At 38.1% G+C, this 26,236-nt stretch overlaps 1 protein-coding gene and 1 pseudogene across 1 annotated transcript in view; both read right to left on the reverse strand.

Annotated features, from left to right (window-relative positions):
* Positions 1-7,281: 7,281 nt before the first annotated feature.
* Positions 7,282-8,497, reverse strand: LOC144654997 (CUB and peptidase domain-containing protein 1 pseudogene; annotated as a pseudogene).
* Positions 8,498-9,297: 800 nt separating this feature from the next.
* Positions 9,298-26,236, reverse strand: part of LOC144654999 (meprin A subunit beta-like) — a 188,745-nt gene continuing 171,806 nt past the window's right edge. The window contains exons 13-16 of the mRNA XM_078515222.1: positions 12,312-12,449; positions 11,712-11,941; positions 10,197-10,329; positions 9,298-9,506 (exon numbers count right to left, since the gene is read on the reverse strand). Of these exons, the coding sequence (XP_078371348.1) occupies positions 9,298-9,506; positions 10,197-10,329; positions 11,712-11,941; positions 12,312-12,449 (710 nt within the window). The remainder of the gene's footprint in view (positions 9,507-10,196; positions 10,330-11,711; positions 11,942-12,311; positions 12,450-26,236) is intronic.

Genomic DNA, 26,236 nt, shown 5'->3' on the forward strand with positions numbered 1-26,236 from the left:
TCCTTGATGCTGACCTGTTGAACAAGAGACTATCGGTACAAGACTGGTGTGAAATGTGATAATCGGAAAAAAGTACAAGGTTTAAAAATTTTCACTAGTACTCGATCTAAAGGTCTCTATAAAACGTAAATTTATACTAATAGTACTAATTGTATATTGGCTTGTACGTATACAGCGTATCGCTTATTCTCGATCTTTACAGACATCACATTCTTTTTCCAAATATCAGCATGATTGTAAATGCAATTGCGCAAGGCATGCAAGACTCTCTGCCTTTCTTACATTGTAACAGTTAGCCTGTTCAAAAATACCATAATGCTTTTCAATGTGAAACTCAGCCTCGCATGGGCGTACTAATAATTTCAATCTCTCTGTTTTAGTGGCACATTGGAAATTAGAGTAAATGTGGCCAGCCTGCGTTTTCTGATATTAAAGAAGCTTAAAAGCTTACTTGTTACGTATGAGACCAATGGACTAAGAACAGATTAAAAAACAATGTGCACTAGTACGTATTTCAAAATGCAGTACTAAATTATGTAAATTTTAGTTAAAACGGCTTGCTTTCATTGAACGTCCACCTGCCAAGAACTGTCAAACATTCTGAAATAATTAAAAGTTGTGTTGTTTATATAGAAAGTAGTGTAGATATAAAGAACTGGGACCATCGAAGTCGACAAAAACAGCTCATTTTTATTATTCGAATCCCAACTAAAACCATCGAGTCATGAAATCCAGATACGCCCCACTCGTAAGCTGCACTACATTTTTTCAACTCCAGATCTAAAAGATATGTGCAGAACACATAGATAACAAAAACAGCAGGGTTCTTTATTTGTATCATGCAGGTTTTGCTGAACACTTAAATATATGGGGGAATGAATAAATATGAGAAAATTATCAATTCGATGATGCCTTCGCGTATCTGAAAATAAATGTACAAGTTGTAATATTTCTTAAGCTTTTGGTATTTTTTGTTTAGCTCATCGAATGGGGGATTAGGTCGGACAGGTCAAAGGCAGTCACGAGGAAAGACAATTTTGTGGTTTCATTTTTTCACATTCAGATGGTCGTTATGGTAGTCCAAATGTTATATTTAAACAAAAAATACAGTAAGATTCAACAATCTTTTGTTTTAGCATAATTTTCAGTAAGAAATAAAAAAAAAATCATTTTTGGTGATGCAAAGAAACATCTTTGAAACAACTTTGTATATCATTCTAATGCGTATGGCGAGTTTGATGTCGATTACTTGAAATTTTAGATTTCATTTAGCATGTCTAAAATGAACACTATGAACAACTATTGTTTTTTATACATTTTGTAGTAAGAAAAGATATTATTTGAGAAGGTGGTGACATTACGATTTTAAAATGACATTGGTAACTATATATAATGCCAATGGCAATGGTTATGATAAAAATTAAGCTTTGCTCGTTACAAACCTTTTCACCTTGATCAAATGCGTGGATCTATCAGTGAGAGCTGAGATGTATGATACGTCATGATAGAACAACAGTTGAAAGTGTTGCACAATTCACAGGAGATAATTCTGTATAACCAGTGCAACTGAAGTGCTAGGTACTTTTCCTAGTTAATAGCTCTTTCCAATGTTTGCAAGGTTTTGACACAAACTGCCGTCCGCCAATCTATTAAAAGCTTTACCAATGGCGACCAATAATCAGCTATTAAGTGGACAAACATCTTTTACCCCTCGCAGCGTTTAACCTCAAACACCGCTTGAACTGCATTGACAGGTTTTGAATTACTTCTACCACAGCCAGTAACCTAGCACTCTATTTTTTGCACTGAAAAAAGTAATGTGCATACTATTTACTTCTCTTTTTATTGTTACTTTCTGGCCAGCTGTTCAAACAAAAATAGCGTCCGAGTAATCATTTTTTTCTCCTTTTTTGCCTATATCAACAATATGTTTTGCCTATATCAACAATATGATTTGTGATTATCTAGAAATTAACGGCTGCACATTTTACCACAATACCTTGCGAAACTAACACAGGCACATAGAAAGCCAGATTTTTTTGGCGAAATTTGTTCCTACATGTTCTAATGTAAACAACATTGCGTTTGGTAGGTTTGAGGTTTTGGAACTTTTATATGCGTTTTTATGCGCTTTTAGGATTTTCCTGCGCTACTTATTATAGGTAAATGTGAAAGTCACCACCTTTTTCCGAACGGTGGATTCCTCAATTTCTTCTGACCGACGACGTCCGTTAAACTAGTATGGCCGGAGCGCGCTAATATAGTATTAAAGTCAATATACCCTCTATTTACAGGATATATCATTATAAAATAGATAAAATGAGTAGTCGCTAGAATGTGCCCTTTTTTAATTAAACCTTATTTGAACTTGAAACTCTCTTATGAAATTAAGCGTCATTGCTGGCAAATTCATACTGGATCACAAACGCATGCCGGTTTCCCCTTTCCTGTTCCTTTTCCCTATTTTTCAATGCTTGTCACGTAATGTAACGACGTGCAGGCTTATTCAAAGGGACAGTGTCATGGATTTTGGCCAAACTTAGGAAGGACCAAACTTATGGAAGGACCATCAAATTCGTTTAAATATAATATATAAAATAACCTCTAAAAACAGTGAAGGAATATTATCTAAAACAAAATACCAGGTTGTTTAAGTGTTGAAGATTGAAACGGATTGCGATACGAGTTTTTGAAATAATTATGGTCCAGCGGAACAATTTTCAATGTTAATTAAATCGTGTCTGCTTGAAACTTAAAATTATAACGCTCGGGAGACACATTTGGCTGCAATGAAGCTCTGGTTTTGCCATTTAGAATTCTAGAATAAATTTCTTTGAAAGCATTTAAAATTTAATAACATAGCCGTGGCACAGTCCTGTAAAACAAGCAAGTCTTTGGCTAAAATGTTTCTTGGGGACAGAAAGTATGAAAGACCAGTAAATCTTCCTAGGTGGAGGAAATTAAGTTCTTTGGCGAATAACGATCACAAACCAGCTGCAATTGCTATTTGTCGTCGAAATAAATTATCAAAACAAAGCTCACCTTTCCCTTTTTAGAGGATGGCCAGTGACAACCTTGACGAACCCTAGCTTTTCCTTGTTGACAAGGACGATTTCGTCGCAAACGAATTAAATTTAAGCAAGGCAGCTGCTTTTGTTTCTTTGTTTTTACCAAATGCTCCGGTATTTGCAAAAATTCATTGAAAATTAAATTTTGTCTTGTCAACCAATATCACAGATCGCAATCTGTGCCATAATTATATTAATTGTTACAAATATATGAAAAACACGTTGAATGTTAAACGGAATAAGTTTTGTTTTAAAACCCACAGCACAGTTGCCACTAGACCACTTAGTCGTGCATACGTCTAGTATCTTTTAATCTCGTAACTTTTGACTGATTTTGAACCGTTTCTTTTTAAAATTGGCACTACAACTAAATTTGGCATTTTTTTATGGAATGAATGGAATGATTTTAGCAGTGTACAAGCAATTAAAGAAATTGGTTTGATGACAAAATTTACCTTAAGCTGAGTTCTGCAACTTAGGATCGCATGGAGTTAAATCATTAATCACTTTTCAAAGGAGAAGGGACATGCTTTCATGATTGAGTTCAATTTATCCTTGCCTTCTTTTAGCCTACTCCCCAGCTTGCTCTGTGACTAGCCTTTTGGTCCAATCCCAATCACTTTTCTGCTTGTTCCTCCGCCGCAAACGGTTTTAAATTAATCAAATCCTGGCTTTCAGACTTTCAGAGGACATTTGCACGGAGTAATTGATATCATTTTGACAGTTTATTCTAGACAAACTAATTTTGAGGGTAAACAACCCGCCATAGCTTGCAGATAACTAGATAATGCTCTGTTTTGACACATGGCCAATCTCAATAAAAATGTTATATTCTGTAACGTTTGCATGAGTTGTAAGCGAAAATGTTTCTCAAGTTTACACGGGATTAGATTTCTGCACAATGAACGTCTTCGAGAAAACGAAAACGTAAGTAGCGCCAAAGATGCAAGCCATTGTTTGTGCGACGCTTTTTATAGATCGCCTTTCAGGCACACGTGCGTTGAGATAAGAAAGCTGACGTATCACTTTTAAAATTGTTATATAACGTTTGTAAATGTGACAAGTCACGTTTTTCCCACGAGATCGCAAGTGATCACCCACAGCAGAAAGTAATCCCTTGAGAAATTAAAATATTCCCTTGAGAAATTAAAACAGTCCCTTGAGAGTTAACAAGAATGTGGTTCCACATTTTCCCCCACATTACTGCTATTCTCGTTCATTTTGCTTGTAAACAAGCAAAAAAGTCGAAAAAATGTACTGGCAAATCACACGGCTATTTGTAGAAAGCAGCAAAGCGTGTAGTTTGCGACAGAAACATTGCGTGACATAAATGACGTTATCTTTTTTATTTATAAAAGTAGCTTGAACTTGTCAAAACAAGTGCAGTTTCACAATGGTGAATGTTAGTACTTGCTCATAGTCTTTTTTCTCTGTCCTCCAGCCGCAGCAAAGAAGAGGGTCTGATTGCAGATAAGCCCAAAAGTCGATCGAGTGTGCCTGGAACGATTTACTGTCAAAACTGAAATGAAACCGATTGCGATATTCGTGACCCGTAGCGGTCTTGTGGCAGGCCCAGGCTATCCCCGTCTTTTTTGGCCGACAGGAGACTATCGACTACGACGACCAAAGGATAATCCATGAACCTGCCGCGACCAATTAAAAAAAAAAACAGTCAAAATATTTTCGCAATAAAGTGCCGTGTGCAGGCGACCGAAGTACACATTTCAGCTTCTTTCAGATTTACTTTCACAAACTTTTTATCAAAACGAAATACTGTGAGAATCATCACAGAGTTTATTGACTCGTTAAAAAGAAATTTAAATAGCTAAAAAATGTGTGTTGTAAGTGCTTTCCAGTCCGAGAATTAGGATCAATTAACTTAAAGAATTTTTAAGCCTAAATGTAGTTATTTTTCACATGGCTCGTTTTCCTTTGTTCTTCCAGGCTGGTTATATTGAATAAACCCCGCTAATTAACAACTGTCTGAAAAGCTGGGGGCGGCTTTGATTGTAACAGGGGAGAGCGGGGCTGATATTCTAATATTCCACCAGGGGAATATTAGAGTTGATAACCCCTAGGGGAATATTACGATAATATTCCCCTCGTAGCAAATCCACAAGCCTCGCATTACAAACAAAACCACAACTTTACTTTAATAACGTTACATTCATTTTACCTTAACTGTTGTTACATTTTATTTTAAATACCACTGAGCAATTGCTCAATTGAAAACATGAGAAATGCGTTCCGGAACTCGTGCCTCGACGTTTGCTTTTTCAGAATTCCGAAGCAGTTTATTCTGTTCGGTTGCTAACACACTCCAAACATTCAAACGCCTAAAGGTTACCTTTTTTGTCTTCTTCGGGATCCTTCACTATTCCTGGCCAGCAGCTCTTTTAATTTGTCATCGTCAACGATGATCTCTCTAGCCTCTTCGACGTTTTCTTCCCATTTGTTTCCACCTGGTTAAAGCTAAACAACCCTTTTGTCGCCTCCTCAATGCTAATTAAACTGAGCGTTTTCGTAGACCTCTTCCCGATTCTTAAAGGATAGCAGGCTCCAAGTTATTGCCTGTATTTGTCGAAAAAAATTAGAACTTTCCTTCGCAGACTCACTCACTTCTACCAACTTTGCAGTTAATTGGTGAAAAAAGGTGGTTACAAAGTTGTCGGTACTATTAGGCAATTACAAAATCCCAATGCGTACTTTCGGAATCTTTAATCTTTTGTAAAGCTAGTTTGGCACGCATATTGATTGTTTTGATCGGCATATCAAAAACGAAAAAATAACCTGTTTATTATAAAATTTAATAAAGTGGAAACCCCAGTGCGTCTTTTCGGAATCTTTCCCCTGTTGTTAAGTATGTGTCGAGAAAAAAAACATTTGTTTTTCTTCAGCGTATTCTTATTGTTTTGAGCCACTGTTGATACCTCGCCCATGTGAAAAATAAGCCGGTTATTTTTAGGCACCTCGGGAATATGTGATTTATTCACCTCGGACTGCGCCCTCGGTGAATAAATCGCATATTCCTGAGGTGCCTAAAAATAACCCTTACTTAAAGTGTTTCGCGACTCCTTGATTTTTTATGCTCTGTTTTGGTGCTGCATTATTATTTAATTGTTATTTCAGATGCTTTTCTTTTTTTTTCTGATGAACGTTTCCCAGAGTACTGTTCATCTTAGGGCCTGATTACATGAGCCGGGCTGGCTCGGGCCGAGATGACTTTCAGCCCGGTATACATGAGCCCGGTTAGCCGGGCTGGCCCGGTTGCCGAGATGACTTTCAGCCCGGAGCATAAATGATCAGAGCACGAATGATCTAATCACCTTTTCCGGCAATAAAAATTATTGGTGGTTTTGCACTTATGCCGGATGGGACTTACCCACATCCATAGAAGGAGTTGATTGATCGTCGGAATGTGCTCAGAAGAGAAATATGCTGGCCCGCTTAGCCGGGCTGGCCCGGTGAACGCGATAGGAAATCATCCCGGGCCGAGATCCCGGCATCGCGATACGGGATCCGGCTAACCGGGCGGCCCGGTTGTCATGTAATCGCGAAATTGTTGTTGCGTAACAGACGGCGAGACCGGCAAACCGAGCCAGCCCGGCAGCCGGGCCAGCCCGGCTCATGTAATCAGGCCCTTAGCGAATTCATTTTGTTTGGCGATAAGATCTTATAACATTTTGCCCGGTAGTAAGCTCTTATAGTAAACAGATCATTCTTTACTCTTGCAGGAGCTTTGCAATCGCCTCAACATTGGATGCGCGCGTATAATACAAACACATTTTGCAAGACAATCTTTGTGCTTTTTTTTTTAACAAATACATTAAAGAAGAAAAAAAATTATTTACAGGCTTAGGGTCGGTCCCTATAGTGAAAAACTGTGACCTAAGCCTTGAAAATGCTGCCCTCACCTTGCATTATACGGACCTCCCAGCCGGCAAATAACATATATGTATTCTAGTGTTAGTTATGTAAAATGTAGTGTGTGGATATAGCTGTTAATAATAATATTTGTTCAACAAAATAGTAAGGTTCAATGTGGGAAAGACAAATTTTGATATTCCTCAAAGCATGGGCAAAACAATAACAAAATAAAATTAACGACAAAACTTTAGTACGTCATTTTGAGTAGTTTTATTGGATTGAATGTCACAATCATTTGAAACTGGCGCAAACTCTACAATGATATTAATTGTTCTGTATAGTCCGCTCAATCCAGTTTTTCAGGAAGCGCACTTTGGCGTACACTCCATACTTGCCTGGGATCAGCGCACTCATGACCCCAGCTGGTGGCTCCTTCAATGAACCACTTGCCATTGTATTCACAGACCAGTGGCCCACCACTGTCGCCTTGACAGGCATCAACTCCTCCTTGATCTAGTCCTGCACACAGCATGGAGTCGTGGATCCGGTCAGGATAGCTCTGAAGACACCTAATGATGAACGTGAGGAATAAGTCAATTATAGTTTGAGAAAAGGTGTTATTAACGAATCAGTTACTTGACCATAACGGTGTAACAAATTTTCAGCTCTATTTTCTTAAATATTTCTTAAGGATTGCTACTGTTGAACGTCAACATTGAGGCAGTTGTGGAATATCTACCTGTTAAATACCTTGTACCTTATTACGCATTTTATGTTTGTTTATCTTTGACGAATTAATTAAAAGACGCAGTTTGACGATTTTAAACTCAAAATGTCCTAAAAACCTAAAATACATTGCACTGCTATTAACTCTCATTGCTTTTGTAAACCAAACCATACGGAGAACTAGACATTTAGGAAAAAAATGAGTGAACATTGTACGCTTGTCGTTCGTAATCTATCGTTATCTTCATCAGTCGCACCATTCTTGTCTATTTTGGTACATTGGTAATACTTTGCTATTTTCTACCTCAGAACATCACTTCCTTAGGTTTCCTTTAATTTAAAGTGATTTAGTGCAAAGAAAACATAACTTTCACAATTGTGACGTAGCTCGTTACTGACAGGGACTCCCTTTTTTGTTTTTTTTTTGATGTCCCCTCGTGCGTCACCGCCATTAATTGATACTAAGGCACGAGTAAAGATAGCATTGAAGGTGTCTGCAAAGCTATACAAATCAATTAATTGTACCTCCTCTTTGAGACAAGTGGCACCGAAGCTTGCTGCAATATGTCAGGAACGTTTCCACCAGAGGCCAGTCTGCCCCAGCCGGTGATCCAGCATTTCTTATTTAAATTGTCAATTGGCATGGCTGGAGTGCTTCCATCTGGAACACACACCAGACCGACGGCATTGTTCAGGATAGCTGGCTCCTCGAGCTTTATCAGTGCAATGTCGTGACTTAACTGCAAGGGGCTGTTGTAACGCGGGTGGGATATAATTTTAACAACTCTTAAGTCTTGCTCAGTTCCAACGGTAGAGATTCTTTTATGAGCACCCATTCTAAAAACAAAACACATAATAAATTTCACAGCTCCTTTCGTCTTGTCTGTCATGATTCAAGGCACACGTTTTGAACTTTGCACTTTAATGAATCTAAAGAAACTTGATTTAATTAGAATTAGTACATAAAAATATCGATGATGCGATACCAGGATTCATTATAAAATTGTAAAAAGGCGTTTTCTGGTGAATATTTGTTTAAGAATTATCATCTTTCGGCAGCCACTCTCCTGTCTTCGACGGATAAAAAGCTATATCATAAAATGGACCTAAATTTGAATAGAACAAGTGAATGGCATAAATTAAAAAGTTAAAAGTTAAAAAAAAATGTTAAAAGAAAAAAAATGTCGAAATGTTAAAGTTAAAAGAAAATTCAATGCTAAAAGTGTTAAAATTAGTGTTTTTTTTTCAAAAGAATGTCATATTATCCCGGCAGAGGGACGAATTGTTATCGGCCTCGCCCGTTTTCACTGTGTGCCACGATTCTAGCGTTTTTTTTCTGATGCGGCTGTTACCCAAGTCAATTATTTTGGCTTCGTTGACGTGGTGAAAAGTCCAGGCATGTTTCGCTACATTGGAACCTTTAGCCCATTGTTTAGCATCTCTTATATGTTCTTTATGTCTTGTATTAAATGATCTTTTTGTTTCGCCAATGTAGTTCCACGGGCATGACGCACAGGGAATTTGATAAATGACCTTGCATGTCATTGCATTGGTCATCAGCCCGAGGTCGAAACTTGGGGACAGGAAACTAAAATTATTTCTTTTGCTACTATATCTTATCGGATAATATGTACTCTCACCTGATAGAAATGCTTCTCGGAGACAATCTGTCGATGCAGTGAGCAGCAGACAGCACCCACTGTGGTGTTATTAGCGAGCCACCACAGAATGGAAGCCCAGATGCGGGCCCAGATGTTGTGCGCAGCATTGCCTGCCATGGCCAACTGTTTTGCAAAGCAGCAGTTCCACCAACAATGCGAACGTTCGGTCTGAATCCGCACCTACCTACAAATTAACACGACAACTGACAGTTGAAAGTGTATAAGCTGTCTATCTGTCCATTTACCTGTCTGTCTGACTGTCTGACTGTCTGTCTGTCTGTCTGACAGAAGACAGACATCCTTTCAGTCCGTCTGTCTGCATCTGCATGTGTTCTCTGCAAGTATTGCATGTATTGGGTCGATGCATTGATGGTCTGGACACGTCGGTCACTCGTTTTTATGGTCATTGCCCTGAAATAAAACTGAAAATTTTTCAACCGAACTTTCCCTACATGTTGATTACTAGGGATAAGATTTTGAAATAAAAAAGTGGGGTCCTCATATTTGTTTAGGAGCAGAAAGACCTTGTATATACCGCAGATTGATTAATCATTCTCTTTGCGAGTACTGGCAAAGCGCACATTTCCAGCGATAATTTATATTTCACACGTAAGAATTGATCTGTTTTCTTATCACAGAACGAGCTTTATCGCTACACCCAAAATCTGAGAAAAATTGACAGGTCACCATACTCGTTTACGAGAAAGAGACGATTTATTTTTTTATCGCGGACTAAGCCGAGACAAAAGCCGTCATTTTGTTTATGTGCGCGCGCTAATTACGCGTAAAATTCTGCGCAGTAAGGATGCACAATGCAATACAGGGCAATGAACTTATAGTTGGTCACTCTTAGTAACCGATACAAATCACCTACCATGAATTGAAGGCGTTGTTGGTGGGGGTGGGGTGGGCTGTACTCCCCCTCCGCACGATCCCCTTGTTATGGAAAAATCATCAATAGCGATGTCACCCTTAGAGCCTTTGCCACGAATTCCTATAAAAAAAATCTAGAAAGAGGAAAGATAAAAGAATTTGAGGTAAAGCTTTGTTTCCAGTTTGTAGTCTCCTTTCTGTCTATTTTTCTTCCTAGTGCGCATGGTCCACGTTGGTTAAATAAAGGAGAAGTTCACTCCAGAATGGCCATTCATTTTCTTTACGCCAATAAAAAGTTTACACAAAGATATGTTATTCACCAAACGTTCAGCCTCCAACGTTCGCTATAACCCTACGGAATCTTTCCCAAACCTCGACAACTGAACGCCGCCATCTTGGAGCTGGTAATGTGTGCGTGACGTCAAAGAGCTCAGCCTGAAGTTTTGCGGGAAATTTTAATAGTCGAAACTCCTTGTTTTTTGTATTTCTTGGAGCTCTGTTTGAGCAAAATGGAGCTTCACAAACAGGCATTTTGACAAACAAAAGCCACTACAAAGAAACAAGAAGTTTCGTGTATTTAAATTTTCCAGCCAAACTTCTGGCTGAGCTCTTTGACGTCACGCATACATTACCAGCTCCAAGATGGCGGCGTTCAGTTGTCGAGTTTTGGGAAAGATTTTGTAGGGAACATTTTGGTGAATAACATGCATATCTGTGTGTAAACTTTTTATTGGCGTAAAGAAAATAAATGGCCATTCTGGAGTAAACTTCTCCTTTAAACAAGATGATATTTCCAAAGATGGAGGCAATGTTCACCATTTACGTTTCGTTTCCGCTTTTAAATCTTGTTTTGGTTGTATATAGTGAGAAAGTGTCGGGATGCTTTCTCAATTAGGGGTGTAATTTTCAAAGTTTGATTTAACTTTGGGCGTTCAAGATCTAACGCGGACTTTTTTCCCAATCAAGGTAGTTTGGTTTAGATCGAACTGGCATAATTCTATAACATTTCTTCATAGATGCAAGTTCTCGATGACAATGTTTTGCCGTTACAAGTAACTATAGTTGTTTTATATTTATTGCATATTTGTTTTAGAATAAAATCGTTAAAGGGGCAAATAATGAGTGATTCATGTCAAGGTTGTTTTCCTTTATAATTGAGCGTAATAAACAGATTGAATTTTTTTATGATCATCTGCATCCTTGTAGATGTGAGTACCCCCGATCCTAAAAGCTTTAATAAAGGAATTCTTTAGCAAACGTTACTTGCGTCAGCAGCATTTTTTTTTCTAAAACACTATTCCTAGTATTCTCCGATATTATTAAAAAATTCCCTCACTTAAGTTAACATAGATGCTCATGATTCGTCGCCCTTCTAACTTTAAATTTTGTTTAGAGCTTTTCTTCTTACATAACAAGAAATAATAAGAAATAATATTTACATGTTAAACATGTAAATATTATTTCTTATTCATTAATTAGGAAACGAAACTTAAGATTTGAAAAAGTAGCTACATACAGTTCCGCGGCGATTGATGGTAACTCTGGCTCTCTTCCACTTGTTTCCTTGGTTTTGTTTCTTAGCAAAAATATTTGACCCTCCAAGTTTTACAATCAGTCTGCTAATATCTCTCCCATACATGTGGTAAAAAAATGACAGACAAGACGTTTTGCCACTGTATCCTTTAAAAAGGAGGACTGCCCTATCTTTGGGCTTGCCTTTCGATGTCTCGATGTAAACATACTTCCCTGTGTCAAGGAAAAAGGAAAACAATGTATATTTGTACAGTAACATTCCGGGGCCGTAATCATAGATTAGTGCCTGAGCACATTCTCAGTGGTAACTAATTAGGAACACAGTCAGTCCCCAGGTGCTTACGCCAGAATTCGAGCACGGTGCTCTTATCAGAGTACAAGCTCGAGTTGGGTATTTAAGGAACTAAAGAACTTGGTTCCCGATGTCTGAACACAACACAGTTTTTGCCGGTACCTAGAAACCAGTTTTCAGCAACCAAGTGTGTTAATTTTCCTCCGAAAAAAAGCAAATGAAACAAAAGCCATTGGTTTAAATAGAAGTTCTAAGAAAACGAACTAGCTAACACAATTCTTTATCAGTTACCTGAGCCCGAATGATCAGCTGAAGGACCTGTTCCACCAGTAGGAGTTTTACCACGCCTAACTGTCCAGTTAAGTTGGTCAGAGCGAGACTGGGACCATCCTTTACAGAGGCCGTTGTCAAAGTTACATCTCATCGAACCTTAATGATAAAAAGCGATATAACCTTTCAAAATTTTCATTTAAAAGTTCTAAGCTTTTATTTCTATTTGATTTGCTTTACAGTCTGTTACTGCCTGACGCGTTAGGTACAACTCTGCAGCGAAAACCTTCATTTTAACCGTTCCACTAGCAGTTATTCAATCCTCTGCCCCTCCAAATAGTTTTCCAGGTAAAACAGGGCGTTTACAATGGCGAGCCATTGTAAATGGCCATACAGACACTGATACAGATCGGACGCGAATATTTTATTCTACTTGTAAAAAGAAAACAATAAATTGAATGCAAAGTGTTGGTATGCGATTCGGTAAGATCTAATGAATACTAATTAGCTTAGCAGGATTTTGTATCGCAAGTTAATTCTATTGTTTGATTTGTATTTGGGTTTATAGTTGTGTACATGTGATCTGAATATTGTGCTGGGATTGGTTTGCACCCTCATGAATAGTTAATGAATTTTACAACATCGTATAAAATTCAATCTTATAGATTTTTAACTTAATTGACCAGAGTAGCCGACAACAACAAAAACAAAATTATATAAAACTACATTCCTTAAATCTTGATTATGTAAGTAAAGCAATGTGTTGAATCGAAATTATTTTCAACCTGGAGGCCCTTGGGCTGCTAAAAAAATAAAAACAGTGTTAAACTACAGTGAATCATGATCATTTATGGAGTAACATTATCTAGGCAATTGCAAATCACAAAAACAGTTTTAAACTACAGTAAATCGTGATCATTTATAGGATAATATTAAATAAACAAATAACATATTTTCTTAGGGATACTATCATTGTTTTGAGAGTTTTTTTTGCATATGACTGTTCCACTCATAGTTATTTGATCATTTTTTCACTTGGAGGGCGAGGGGCTTCTGAATGGAAATAATTAAAACGTATAGTGTAAAATATTGTATATCGATATAAATCACAAAAATAATAATAAAAAACTGCAATATCACAGCGACAAACCGATGAGTGGTGCCAGATCTATTGAAGACCTGGATCAGTAACTTAGTTAAAACGGAAAATATAGACGGCAAACTGATCCTGACGGCTAAAGCGGTCAAAAATAAACAAAGTAGTTAAAAAACTAGAATATATTGGAATAAAAAACTTGGCCCTATATTTCGGTTTGCAATACACACGTTCACTCAAAGACTGGGCGGAAAAAATCTGTCTGCCGTCTATATTTTCCGTAAATCACAAAATCACATATAACCTAGACAAGTCAAATTAGTTTATTTTCTACTTTCCAAGAAAATACAGGCGACGAGCTGCACATGTCATATCCGAAACGTCTGGATTTATTTACAAAAACAAGAACATTGAGAAGCTTGAGAAGCTTAAAATCGGGCGCTTTGCCTTGAAAGGCAGGGTTCAGTACAGCAGAAACCACGAAGCAGTTACTTAAGTAGCACTCAGTCCGACTGTGTTTGTGTAAGTCACAGGGCTTGCATGAGCTGTATTAGTGTGCATAATATAATATCTAGAACGTTGTCGAGATTACATTATTACTTAATGACATGATGGTTTCAATTTATAAATGTATCTCACACAATACAAATAAACGATTGAAGTAGACGACTAGACAATGTAAAGTTTTAAGACTTAGCAAAGTGCAGTGTAATGGTAATACTGTAAGGTGCGGTTTCACCTGAAGGTCGTGTGCTTTTCGGTATTTTCCAGGCATTGCACTTTGATGGGACAGTACTACAACTGTTTACCGGGGAACTACTATTGTCAAGAAAATGATCACAACTTGTTGATGAATGATTGAACATTTGTTTCATACCATTACTGTAATAGCAATTGATGAAGGCTTTTAGTCCTGAACCAAAGTATAAGGACTGGGAAATACTGAAACCCATTATCAGCCACCTTAAACGGAAATATCTTGTTGGTGTTTCAAGGAATCCAAGGAAACTTCACTCATCCCATGTATCTATGTATTGCGGTATTTTGTAATTTTTTGAGTGATTTTTGGGGATGTTTGGCAGGTGATAGTTTTTTTAAAAGAATTAGTAAAATTTAGACAACTAAGAAATATTGAAAATTTAATGTGAATTTAACATTGGAATTTGAAGTTAGAAATTGGCAGACGGACACCAAACAGTCCCGTGACATCCTGGAGTGTTTTTGCATGGGGGTCAACTGTGTGATGATGTTTCCATTTTTTTCTTCAATCCCCACTGATAAAGAACTGTTGTTGGTGTTATGTTGGTGTTATCACATGTCAAGCCTTTAACAAGGTATGAAAGAACACAAGGATTTAAATTATTCTGGTGCTCAATTTTTGCGTAACTAAAATTAATGTTACTCAAATTCCTGATGGATTCTGTCTTAAACTGTTACGAGCTTAGTATTTCCAAATTATTGCATGTCAATGTAAGGCAAGACAAGACATGCCTTGGTTCTTATGTAATTCTATTAAAAACACATAAGATATTGACTATAATTTTGTCTGTGCTATGGCAATTCACAGTGGGGTGGTCTTGATGTGTCTTTAACTTGTAGACTGGACTGGACTAGTTAAACGCGGACTTGTAAAACGCCTCTAGACACTTCGAATTCCTTGGCCACAATCATCTTACGGCTCTCTTCAATACATAATGTCTCAAAAAAACAGTAACCTCAGAAAGAAGTCAGAAGCAAATAAGGTCGAAAGACCGAATTTGAACATATAACGGCAAATGTTCTAATGTCACGAACGTAGGAGTCGTGTAGGCCCGTCACCTTTATTTACCACATACTGCCCCTAAATTAAAACAGTACCCTCAGAAAGAAGTCAGAAGCAAATAAGGTCGAAAGACCGAATTTAAACATTTAACGGCAAATATTCTAATGTCACGAACGTAGGAGTCGTGTAGGCCCGTCACCTTTATTTACGATTGACTGTTGATTTCTGGACGGGCCCCGTTCTACCTCGTGCGAGCAATACAAACGACTGCACTCAACAGACGTCAAGTAGTGGAAAGAAAGAAACATATGCACACAACTCATAGCATCAATCCCGTTGTTTTAGTAGGGGTTTGCAGAACGAACATGTGCTATACTGCAAAAACATCTCCAAGCTAAAACAGACCATAGAGTGCTCAAAAAAGCTAGAAATATGCCGTCGAAGAAACGCACAAGAGCTTCAAACACAAATTGTTTCGCTCGCTAAACCGTTTAGTTTTATCCGATTTACAAGCGCTTGTTTTACAAGTCCGCGTTCTACAAGTCCGTGCTTAACAAGCCCTCGTTTTACAAGTCCTCGTTTTACAAGTCCGCGTTTTACTAGTCCTCGTTTTACAAGTCCGCGTTTTACTAGTCTGCGTTTTACTAGTCCGCCTTTTACAAGTCCGCGTTTTACCTGAGTCCGCGTTTTACTAGTCCGCGTTTTACAAGTCCACGTTTTACTAGTCCGCGTTTTACTAGTCCAGTCCAGTCCTCGAAATACAGTATGCCAAAACTCCCCGCAAAGATAAGTCCTTGACGGTTCTTGTCGTTTTTCGGTGCCTATTCATCTTCGGAATCTTTCTCATCCACCTCTCGTTATGCCCTGTGTCTGTCATCACACGAAAGAAAAGCTGATTCTCAAAAAATCTGCCACAAAAGGAAATTGACAAAAACAATATGAAAACCATATATCGAAAGTTTCTTATTCTAAAATTTTATCATACGTCTTAATTCAGAGCTACAAAGAAGTTCCTCCTTTTGAGTTATTGATACTGTTCTTACAGTACCTCTTTCCACTAGCGAAATTTTACAAAATTCCTTCGCGGCGAAAAGGTAGCGCGAATCCAGAACAGACTCCAATCGAGAGTGGGTTAATTCTAGATTACTATTAATTAACTATTACAACATTTATTTTTAAAATAGTTTCCCAAGCCGACTAAGCTAACTAAACGTCGAGTGTATCTTTCAGTAAACAAAACATGCCGTTATGACGCCGGAAATCCAGCTCACGCATACTATACCCCGTGACTCACGCAAACCTCCGACTTACGTGCTACTACAGTCATTCCTTTCTAAACATTTTTTTTTGACCACCACCGTACCTTTCTACCCAAAAAACTCATGAAACCGCCCGGTTTTAACCTGTTTTAACCTTTCAAAAATTAGAGCGTTCGAAACTAAATAAGATCCGTAATCACAAACAACATACAGCCGTTTACCAGCACTCTTTAAAACTCCTGAAACCCTTCAAAATCAGGCAAAATAAATCTTTGAAATAACCTTTATCAATGTTTCTTATTTTTTATTCAGTTCTATAAAATGCCTTTCATACACTACTGTCAAACAAAAATTTCAATTTCCTCAAAGTTTCAAGACAAAAGAATAACAAATATTTCGTGCACAATGTAATTTGATTAAGCCAATATTATCACGTCTAAAAATACTTCAAGCAATTCAGTGAAAACCCGTTTTTTTTTTTCGTATCAACGAAAACCACTTTCGAATAATCAATACATGAAAATAACAATAAGATCAAAAGGAAGAAAGGAACCTTTCTAATTATTTGAAGACTTTGAAAGCCGTGATATTATGCATCCAATCCGCGATAAAATTTAATTACAACAAAATCCAAGTTCTCATTTTGAATTCCATTTTTTTCAGTTGATACCTTTATCCAACTTGTGAAAAATTCGATTCAAGTTCCTATTAATACTGTACATTCCCAATGTTTTGCTCAGGTCTTCAGAAGCGTCTTACTAACCAAATCTAAAATAATTCCAAAACATGCTGTACAAACATTCTACTCTTTGTGACAAACGACTTGACGACCAATTGTTCAGAAATTAAAATCGACACAGTTCTTGCTAAATAAAATAAAAGTTTTACGGCGTAGTCAGGTTCAAAAAATATACCGCAAGATCACACCCCCATTCATGGTCAGAAACCAGCAAACCATCTAGTTTGCTAAAAAAAACACTGCGTGACATCAATGACGTTACCTTTTTCATTTACAAAAATAACTTTAACTTGTCAAAGTAAGTGCAATTTCACAATGGTGAATATCAGTACAGTATGGGGCCCAGTTCTCGGCCGGGTCCAGTTCTCGGCCACTTTGTGTTTAACGCGTTTTTTCACACTCCAGTTGAATCAAAAGAAAAAGGTATTTCCTTCAAACGATAGACTGATTCATGTGCTTTAAGTATCTTGAGTTTGATCGTTCAATTCGATATAGAAAGCTCACACGTCGAGTTTACGCGGAGGTAGGTGAATTTGCATTCCCGAAAAAGTTGTTTGTTTACGGCTCCAAATTCATGGATGTAGTTAAATTCGTATTTTATCCAAAAGTCCCCACCATACGAACTAATTTTTGGCATGTGAAACGTAGAATAATTAAGCTTTCTGCTTTAGTTAACTTTTCGTTGAACCGTTGTATTTTTTGGTCTTAATTTACTTCGAAATTTTTTCTTGCGACGTTTGCGTATTTGCCAGTTCTCGGCCACCCTGCTCGCTATCACAGCTTAGCGCTTGGTTTTTTATATAATTTCATCTGCTGCTGCCAGAATGAAAGAAATAAATGTTTTCAAAATAAAGTTCAATCTTATCTCTAAGTTTTGAGCTGACTCTTGTCTTGTCTATTATTTCTACAACACCTAAATCTTTCAAGACCTTTTCACTGCAAAAAAACCCATCTAAATGCACGGGTCACACAATGCGGTTTTGCCAGAACCTGCACATAGGCAACTAGGCGCGTTAAAATCCTTCTTTTCTAAAGTAAAACAAAGCATCATAAAAATAATTTGGGATCGATATAGTATAAATAGGTTTACAGAGTGATTTTATGACTGTGAAAATTAATTGAGCATTTTTTTACAGATAATTACGCACAAGCTTTTTAGTGGCCGAGAACTGGGCCAAGGTGGCCGAGAACTGGGCCCACAAATGGAGCTTTTATTTTTATTATTGCTCGGGCAAATTAATTTTTGACCGGTAGATAGCTTTACACCAAAAAGCTGAATAATGTAGCTAGCTCTGGGAAAAATTTCAAGTTCCTGCGGTTCTTCTGAGGTAAGAAATACAAGTTTACGTCAAAAGTGGCCGAGAACTGGGCCAAGGTGGCCGAGAACTGGGCCCGCAAATGGAGCTTTTATTTTTATTATTGCTCGGGCAAATTAATTTTTGACCGGTAGATAGCTTTACACCAAAAAGCTGAATAATGTAGCTAGCTCTGGGAGAAATTTCAAGTTCCTGCGGTTCTTCTGAGGTAAGAAATACAAGTTTACGTCAAAAGTGGCCGAGAACTGGGCCAAGGTGGCCGAGAACTGGGCCCACAAATGGAGCTTTTATTTTTATTATTGCTCGGGCAAATTAATTTTTGACCGGTTGATAGCTTTACACCAAAAAGCTGAATAATGTAGCTAGCTCTGGGAGAAATTTCAAGTTCCTGCGGTTCTTCTGAGGTAAGAAATACAAGTTTACGTCAAAAGTGGCCGAGAACTGGGCCCCATACTGTACTTTGCCCCGTAAGCTTTTTTCTCTGTCCTTCCGCCGAAGCAAAAAAAACACAACCTGATTACACATTAACCCAAAAGTCGACCAAGTGTGCCTGCAACGATTTCCTGTCAAAACTAAAATGAAAACCATTGCGGTATGCGTCACCCGTAGCGGTTTTGTAGCAACCCCAAGCTATCCCCGTCTTTTTGGCCGCGCCAGGAGACTACGCTCTAGGACGACCAAAGGGTAAACTATAAATCGGCCACGCCCGATTAATTAGCGCATAAACGAAACTCTAACTTTATTATGTGATGCACATGTCATAATGGGTAAACACTCGTTGATTAAAGATTTGCTTTCAGTTTAGTTACAGATAATACATTATATACCAATACATTTATTAAAAATATGTGTAACGTATGAAAAAATGAACTTAAACTGGCTATGTGAATCTCAAAAGCCGGGGAAAGTTTGAGAGGAGGTGCTCGGCTTGAGTTTAATACCCCTTCCCCACCTTAGACCAAAAAAAGCTCAACTTTGATCGCTCATCTCAGGCTAAAAAGGTTAATTTGTTTACCCACCTCAGCCCGGAAGTGAAAAGGATATTTTTATTTTTAAAAGTTTCACCACAATGTACTAAAACATCAACTATTTGTTTTCGTGCATTTCAAAACTACCTGATTTAAATTGTTAGAAAGATATACTTCCTCTTGTTCAAAATTAGCCTGGCTTCATAACTGGTAGCATTTACAGAGAACTCGCGTGTTTTTGTCTGCACACTTTTTTATGCTGAAACAAGATAAATTGATTTATTTACATTTTGAAGCACTTTTGAGGCCATTTGTACGAGTAAATTTCGTGCATGTGCTTATCGTATTTCCTGTTCCCTTTTTTCTTTGACAACCTCATCGCAATTGGGTGTGCAGTATGTTTCACGGCGTACTAAAAGAGGAATCGAGAACGGCTTACCTTTCGCCTCCTTTGGAAACTGTAGAGAGAAGCCAAAAGTAACCGTGTTAATATTTAAAAAGAGACCTCCGTTGCTATGTCTTCCGGCATACTCCGATAAAGATTGTTATCACGTCCTTTCGCTTCTGAGAAGGCATAAAGAGGTCTAGAGAAAAGGTAGTTACGAGGGTAAGTATTTCAGCCGAAATGACGTGTTACTATCTTTAACAGAATATGCATGAAGACATAGAAATAGAGGTCTATTTCTAAAAATTTTCGCTTGTGTATACTGCCGTGTATATAACTGGTTATACTCTGAAATATACCCTAGAAAGTTCAGTCATTCATATTTTAATTGTCGTTATTCAGCAAATTGTCAACCAGCCCATACATGAACAGGAAATCCTTGTTTTGTATAATCGTTGTTAAAGGGACGCTGCCACCAAATCTTAAAAGCCTGAAGACAAATGGAAACTACGAATAGTGGTCCAATTTTAAGTATATTTTAAGTAAGTATACTGAAGCGATAAACAAGTCATATTATTGTGATGCCCGGCCATCAGGAACTTTACTTATTATTTTACTAGCTCCGTGAGCGGTCAGGAAAATCCCGTGCTCTGATTGGCTACCCGAGCGTTCAAGATGGAGCCATCTTGACCGCTCAGGATCGCCCTCCGTGTTCCCGCAAGCGAATAACACTTTTCAGTTCCGTCGTCGCTACTTCAAAAAGCTTTTCCGTCGTAAATTTGAGCTATGAAAGTATTTTCCGAAACAACACAAGTATTTTCTGTCTGTTTCTAGCGAAATGGAATCCGATAACAAAGAAATAGGTATTGAAGTGAAATAATGAGAACAAACAAATTAATCAACAAATGCTAACGAGTTTCGTGAATTTTATTTGCCACAACAACCACCTTATACAAAAATTAAAACACAAAGCGACTTGAAGACATGTTATCGTTTTTTTTCGGCGGAAAAGGGAGAGTAGTCAGTGACATACCTGAAGAATAAAGACTTCGGCAAACTAGTCGTTTGTGTAAAATCTTCTAAATGGAAGAAAGCGGACGGCACGGTGAACCAGGCACTGAAAGCTTTTAAAACATCTTTTCACCGAAGCCTCTAACGCTCACGTCGAATAAGGTCGGGTCGAACATTTATATCAACGATGTAGGAAAGTTCAAGCTTTTCCCGTGAAGTGGTAAGTCCCAAACACTTTCAACAATCACAATTTCAATATTGAGCTCGTGTCAGGGCAGGTTTGCACCACAAAAGCGCCAGAAGCGAGCAAATACTCTGCAAAACGTCCAGTAATCAAAAGCTGGCGGCCAGATGGAATGGACATTCTTGTTTTATGGCTTCGTCAAACTCAACGTTGATTCGCAATTTTAGCCATTTCAATATCCTTTTGACGGTTAAAAAGAGTTGAATTTCGGTGTTGTCGCGTCGTTTTACTTCAACTTTTTCAACTCGATACATTCAAGAATTTGACAGTCACTCGTTAAACGTTTAAACCAATGAAATGATTTTAGCGTGCGCCATTGATTGTGCATGCAACTGGCTTCCTTTTCAGTGCTCGAAAAAAGTCAAATAAAATTTTGGAAGCTTGTTCGGTCAAGATGGCAGGATATTGGCCTCGTTCTTTTTTTGCGTGTTTATGGACCGAGACCAATATAGGACCAATATCCTGCCATCTTGACCTCACGCTTGGTCAATAACCCATATATCTCAACTTAAAATCAGGCTGCTAATTTTTTCAAGTTTTGTCCTTGTGGGCTGGAAAACACCTTAAAATTATAATGGCTGCTTTTTTTCTTTCAACAACAATTACTTTATATCTCCATCTTGATGTTATAGGTGCATTTCATATGCGAGAAGACCTATTTGCCGATTTTAGTACTTTTTACCGAAAAGCATTAAAATCTACGTGATAATGTCCCTTTAAATACAAAAAAAGAATTCAGTTGACTGGCGTAAGCAAGATTTTTTCTGGCACGCGCATAACCAATCAAGACCAATCAAAATCGAGATTTTGATTGGTTATTGCTCATATGGTATGGTTATGGAATATTTATGATTATAACAAAAGATGCGTACCAGTTCAGGTGATCCATAGATATATGAGAGGCAAAATATCAGCAGGACGATTGAGATCTTCGACATTTCGGCTCAAGCTGTTCTGGTCTTTATTAACAAGACAATCGAAAGACAAAGTTACCGAGCTGTGACACACGAATAATAAATTAAAGGAAGTAATTAACTAATTGATTGATAAATGAATGAATAAATAATAAAAATATGAATGACTAAATGTATAAATTTATTTTAAAGGTATGTACCAATATTTTCGATAAAATGGCTGTCCACTCAGGCTCTTAGTGATTTGAACTTGATAACAACATCTAAAAGAAATACTAAAACAGTAGCAATGTTGGGTAAGGCGATTGGGTCAACGAATCGTGACGTAAACTTTCTGCAGAAACACATCTTAGAGATCATAAAACCGACAGTTTGCCAGATGTTTTCTTCTTTGCAAATTGTAACGAGCGATGAAACTATCGCCTTAAGAAGCTCGTTTCATAGGCGATAACCTTCCCATGACTATCTGTCAGGAATTAAGTGCTCTTGTGAAGTAAGTAAGTTATCTAAACAATAACAATGTTGGCTCAGAATGCGTTTGTTTCTTGATTGAAAGTAAATGTGCTCATACTATACTCACCTGATAAAACGTTGTAAAAAACTTCACGGACCAGCTCAGATCACAAGGGTTCGCAAATGGTTTGTTAATGTTACTGGACCTAAGGCGGCGTTTTAGTGCTGAACAATGAATTGGAATGTGGCGTTAGCCTTGAAGAGAACGATTATGGCAAATGATTCAGAAAAAATCACGGATAAACAATATCATAATATTTAATAGTGCATGAGTTCTGACATAAGTTACACCATTAAGATTGATCGACCCTGACATGACGCAGATTGTACAATCGAAACAAGAGCGATATTGTTAAAATAAACAACTAACCACACAATAAACACCAAGAGTTGAAAAATTCCATCCTATCACAAGCAAGTGTTTCCTTTTCATCGCACATGCTAAACTAAGCGTAGCCTGCGTGGCGGCCGTTCAAAGCCACACAGGATAAACTAAGCGTTGTTGCGGTTTAATTTGAAGAGTTATGTGTGCAGGCCGGTCACGAAAATGGCTTATTGACCAAGTGCGATGATATTTACAAGGTTTTTTTTGAGAGGTCCCAATGACGAAACCGAGGTCCATAAATGCCTAACCGAACCAAAAATTCGCAAGTAGCCAATCAGAAGCGCGATATTCTGTGCTGATATCCTATGATATAAAGTCACTCCCCTGATATGCCACAATATCACGGTCACTTTAAAGTAGTGTTTCTAGTGTACGATGAATTGAAAAGAAGTTTTACCAATAGAACAGAACCTCGTAATTTAATTTTAGTGGTGTTTACCGGTCGTAAAAAGAGAAAAAACGTTCCCGCCAAAACTAAACTTGAGCGCGCTCACATCCTCGGAGACCCAAGGGAAGTTAATGGGGCGAAACGAAGGAATAAACGGGGCAGAAATCGTGTTCGCATTCCAAAGCGTCGAACATCGCGTACGGGAAGCAAGTCACAATGAACCATTTATCATAACTACAATCGCAATACTGAGCGTAAATGATTGTCGATGTTGTCTTGTCCTAAATAGGGTCTTAAAATAGGTGGTATTGTCCTACACAGGGTAGGTATTTTAAGTTTTTATTGTCCTAAACAGGATCAGGGTTTCAACCCCCCAGCGGCACCCCTATACCTTAACAAAGGTCAAGCCCCCCCCCCCCCAGGGTCTAACAACAGCGTAAAAGTGTACGTGACAGCACCTTGAAGGTATTATGGGTATTGCTAATTCATCACTGCTGAATCGATTTTCACGGTTTTATTCAATTCAACGCGATGGAATAATTTTACCTTCCATCGCTAAAACATGACCATGACCGTGGATCAAGCATCGGAGTACTACCACTTCCCATAACACGAATCTCGACAAACATACGGCCAGGGTGTAAAAAAGCGTAAAACTCTTTCGCCTTGTAAATCTAGAGCCCATTTGATGTAAAATAAACCATTTAAAGGTTTAAGAGAAAATCCTGTAAAAATCAACTTTGTTTTACGAGGGTTGTACGTAACAGTCTTCGACTGACAAACCTGTGGCCCTCGGATTCCCGATCGAATTAGAATTTAGAAGTGTTGGTTTTTGTGGAGGGAGGAAAACCGGAGAACCCGGAGAAAAACCCTCAGAGCAAGGACGAGAACCAACAACAAACTCAACCCACATATGTTACCTGGCCGGAATCGAACCCGGACCACATTGGTGGGAGGCGAGCGCTCTCACCACTGCGCCATTCCTGCTCCCCTAAAAAGTATCAAGGATCCTGTAAAGTATCAAGGATCCAGAAGTTCACACCCTGGTCCTCCCCCCTAACAACTCCTACCCCCCCCCCCCCAAATACGTCAAAAATGTGGCCGTTGTTTTCAATCGCTGAAATGTTATATCTAACCAAGGAAGGACCATGACATGTTTGTCTACACGAGACTTCATTACATTCAAGAATAGTGTGTTTATTAATTACATGGCATGACATTTGTTACCTGATTTTTTTGTAGACAGCGAATCCGCACTTTTTACATTTTACTAACTTTTAACTAATTCTTTGCGTTTTAAAAAGGCGGCATTGTATTCCGGCATTTTAGAATTGCGGCTTGTTTCAAATTATTGATCTGCATGTAAGCAAGTCATTTGAGATCTTACTTCAAATCAGTTACTTTTGTATCTACATATAAATTTGTTGCAGTTACAAGGACAGGGTACACAGGTGCCGGATTCACTTGCACTTAGGTCAGTTAAATTCAGTGTTATGCACTGGACATCGATCAAGGCACAAGGGTTTTGAGTACAGAATGGAAGCGGTGCACTGCAGTTAAAACATTCATCTGCGTCTGTAGAATGAATAGAAATGAAACATAAACAGTCAGTTCATGTTTGTGGAGCCGAATGTGCTTAGTATATGAAAGATGAGCTTAAGGTTATTACCCTGAAATTAAACTGAGCACAGATTTTTAACCAAACTTCGCCGACTGGTTTATTACTTTAAGGGAATTTAAATTTTGAAGTGAAAAAGAGGGGGGGGGGGGGGGGGTCATCATGTTCGTTTAGGAGCAGGAAGAACTTGTATATTCCATATACACGTAATATGGTCAAAATGTTAACGTTAACTGTCATCCGTACATAACAGATATCCTGCGATATGCGTAGGTTGCGAAGATTATTCCGAGATCTTGTAAAGCGCTGCATAATAACAGTTTTTCTATCTGCAAAATGTGTTTTGTTGAAAATTTGTTGAATAATAAAACAATTATCCTGCTCAATCTTGCGGAATATCGTCTGATTTTAGCCAACTCGGCCTACGGCCTCGACGGATAAATATCAGGCGATATTCCGCGCGATTTTGCAGGATAATTGTGAAATAGTACTGGCAAAGTACACTTTTTTTAGCGATAATTTATTTTTCAAACATAGGAATTGATCTCTTTTCATTTTACAGAAAGAATTTGATCGCTAAACCCAAAATATGAGAAAAAATTGATAGGTCACCACACTCGTTTACGAGAAAGCGTCAATTCACTTTTCTCGCGGACTAAGCCGCATAGAAAAAAGCCGCAATTTTGTTTATGTGCGCGCGCTCGTGCGCACTAATTACGTGTAAAATTCTGCGCAGTAAGGATGCGCAATGCAATACAGGGCAATGACCTTAAACTGGCTATGTGAATCTTAAAAGCCCGGGGAGGTTTAAGAGTGGGTGCCCGGCTTGGGACTAGGACTCCTTCCCTGTCTCAGACCAAAAAACTCAACCATGCTGCTTCATCTCAGGCTACAAATGTTAACTTGCTTACTCACCTCAGCCCGAAATGTAAAAAAAATATATATATTTTTTTATTTTTTCTCCACAATACTAAGACATCCGCTATTTGTTTTCGTACATTTCAAAACTACCTGATTTTAAGAAAGATATACATCGCTGCCCTGGAAGGTCAAAAATGGGAGCCCATGGAACCCATTCTTCTGCACATGGCGTATAGCGTATATTGCTAATTCCAGAAGGTGTGGTAAAAGCACATAAGTGCATGCGACAAGACCGCCCGGTTGTATGGGTAGAAGTAGAGCCTGGCTATTGCACGTGCTGAATGCTGATAAGAAGGCGACATGACAAACGCGAATTTGTACCTTTTTTTTCCTTCAGTCATTTGGAAATTGAATTTTAAATTTAAGAAGAATTTTGAAATCTCAAAGATGTGCAACAAAAAAATGCTACAGAAAAAGGCCTCCTGAG

The sequence above is a fragment of the Oculina patagonica genome, chromosome 5 (assembly GCF_052425735.1).
Source record: "Oculina patagonica isolate OP01 chromosome 5, crgOcupat, whole genome shotgun sequence".
Taxonomy (NCBI): Eukaryota; Metazoa; Cnidaria; class Anthozoa; order Scleractinia; family Oculinidae; genus Oculina; species Oculina patagonica.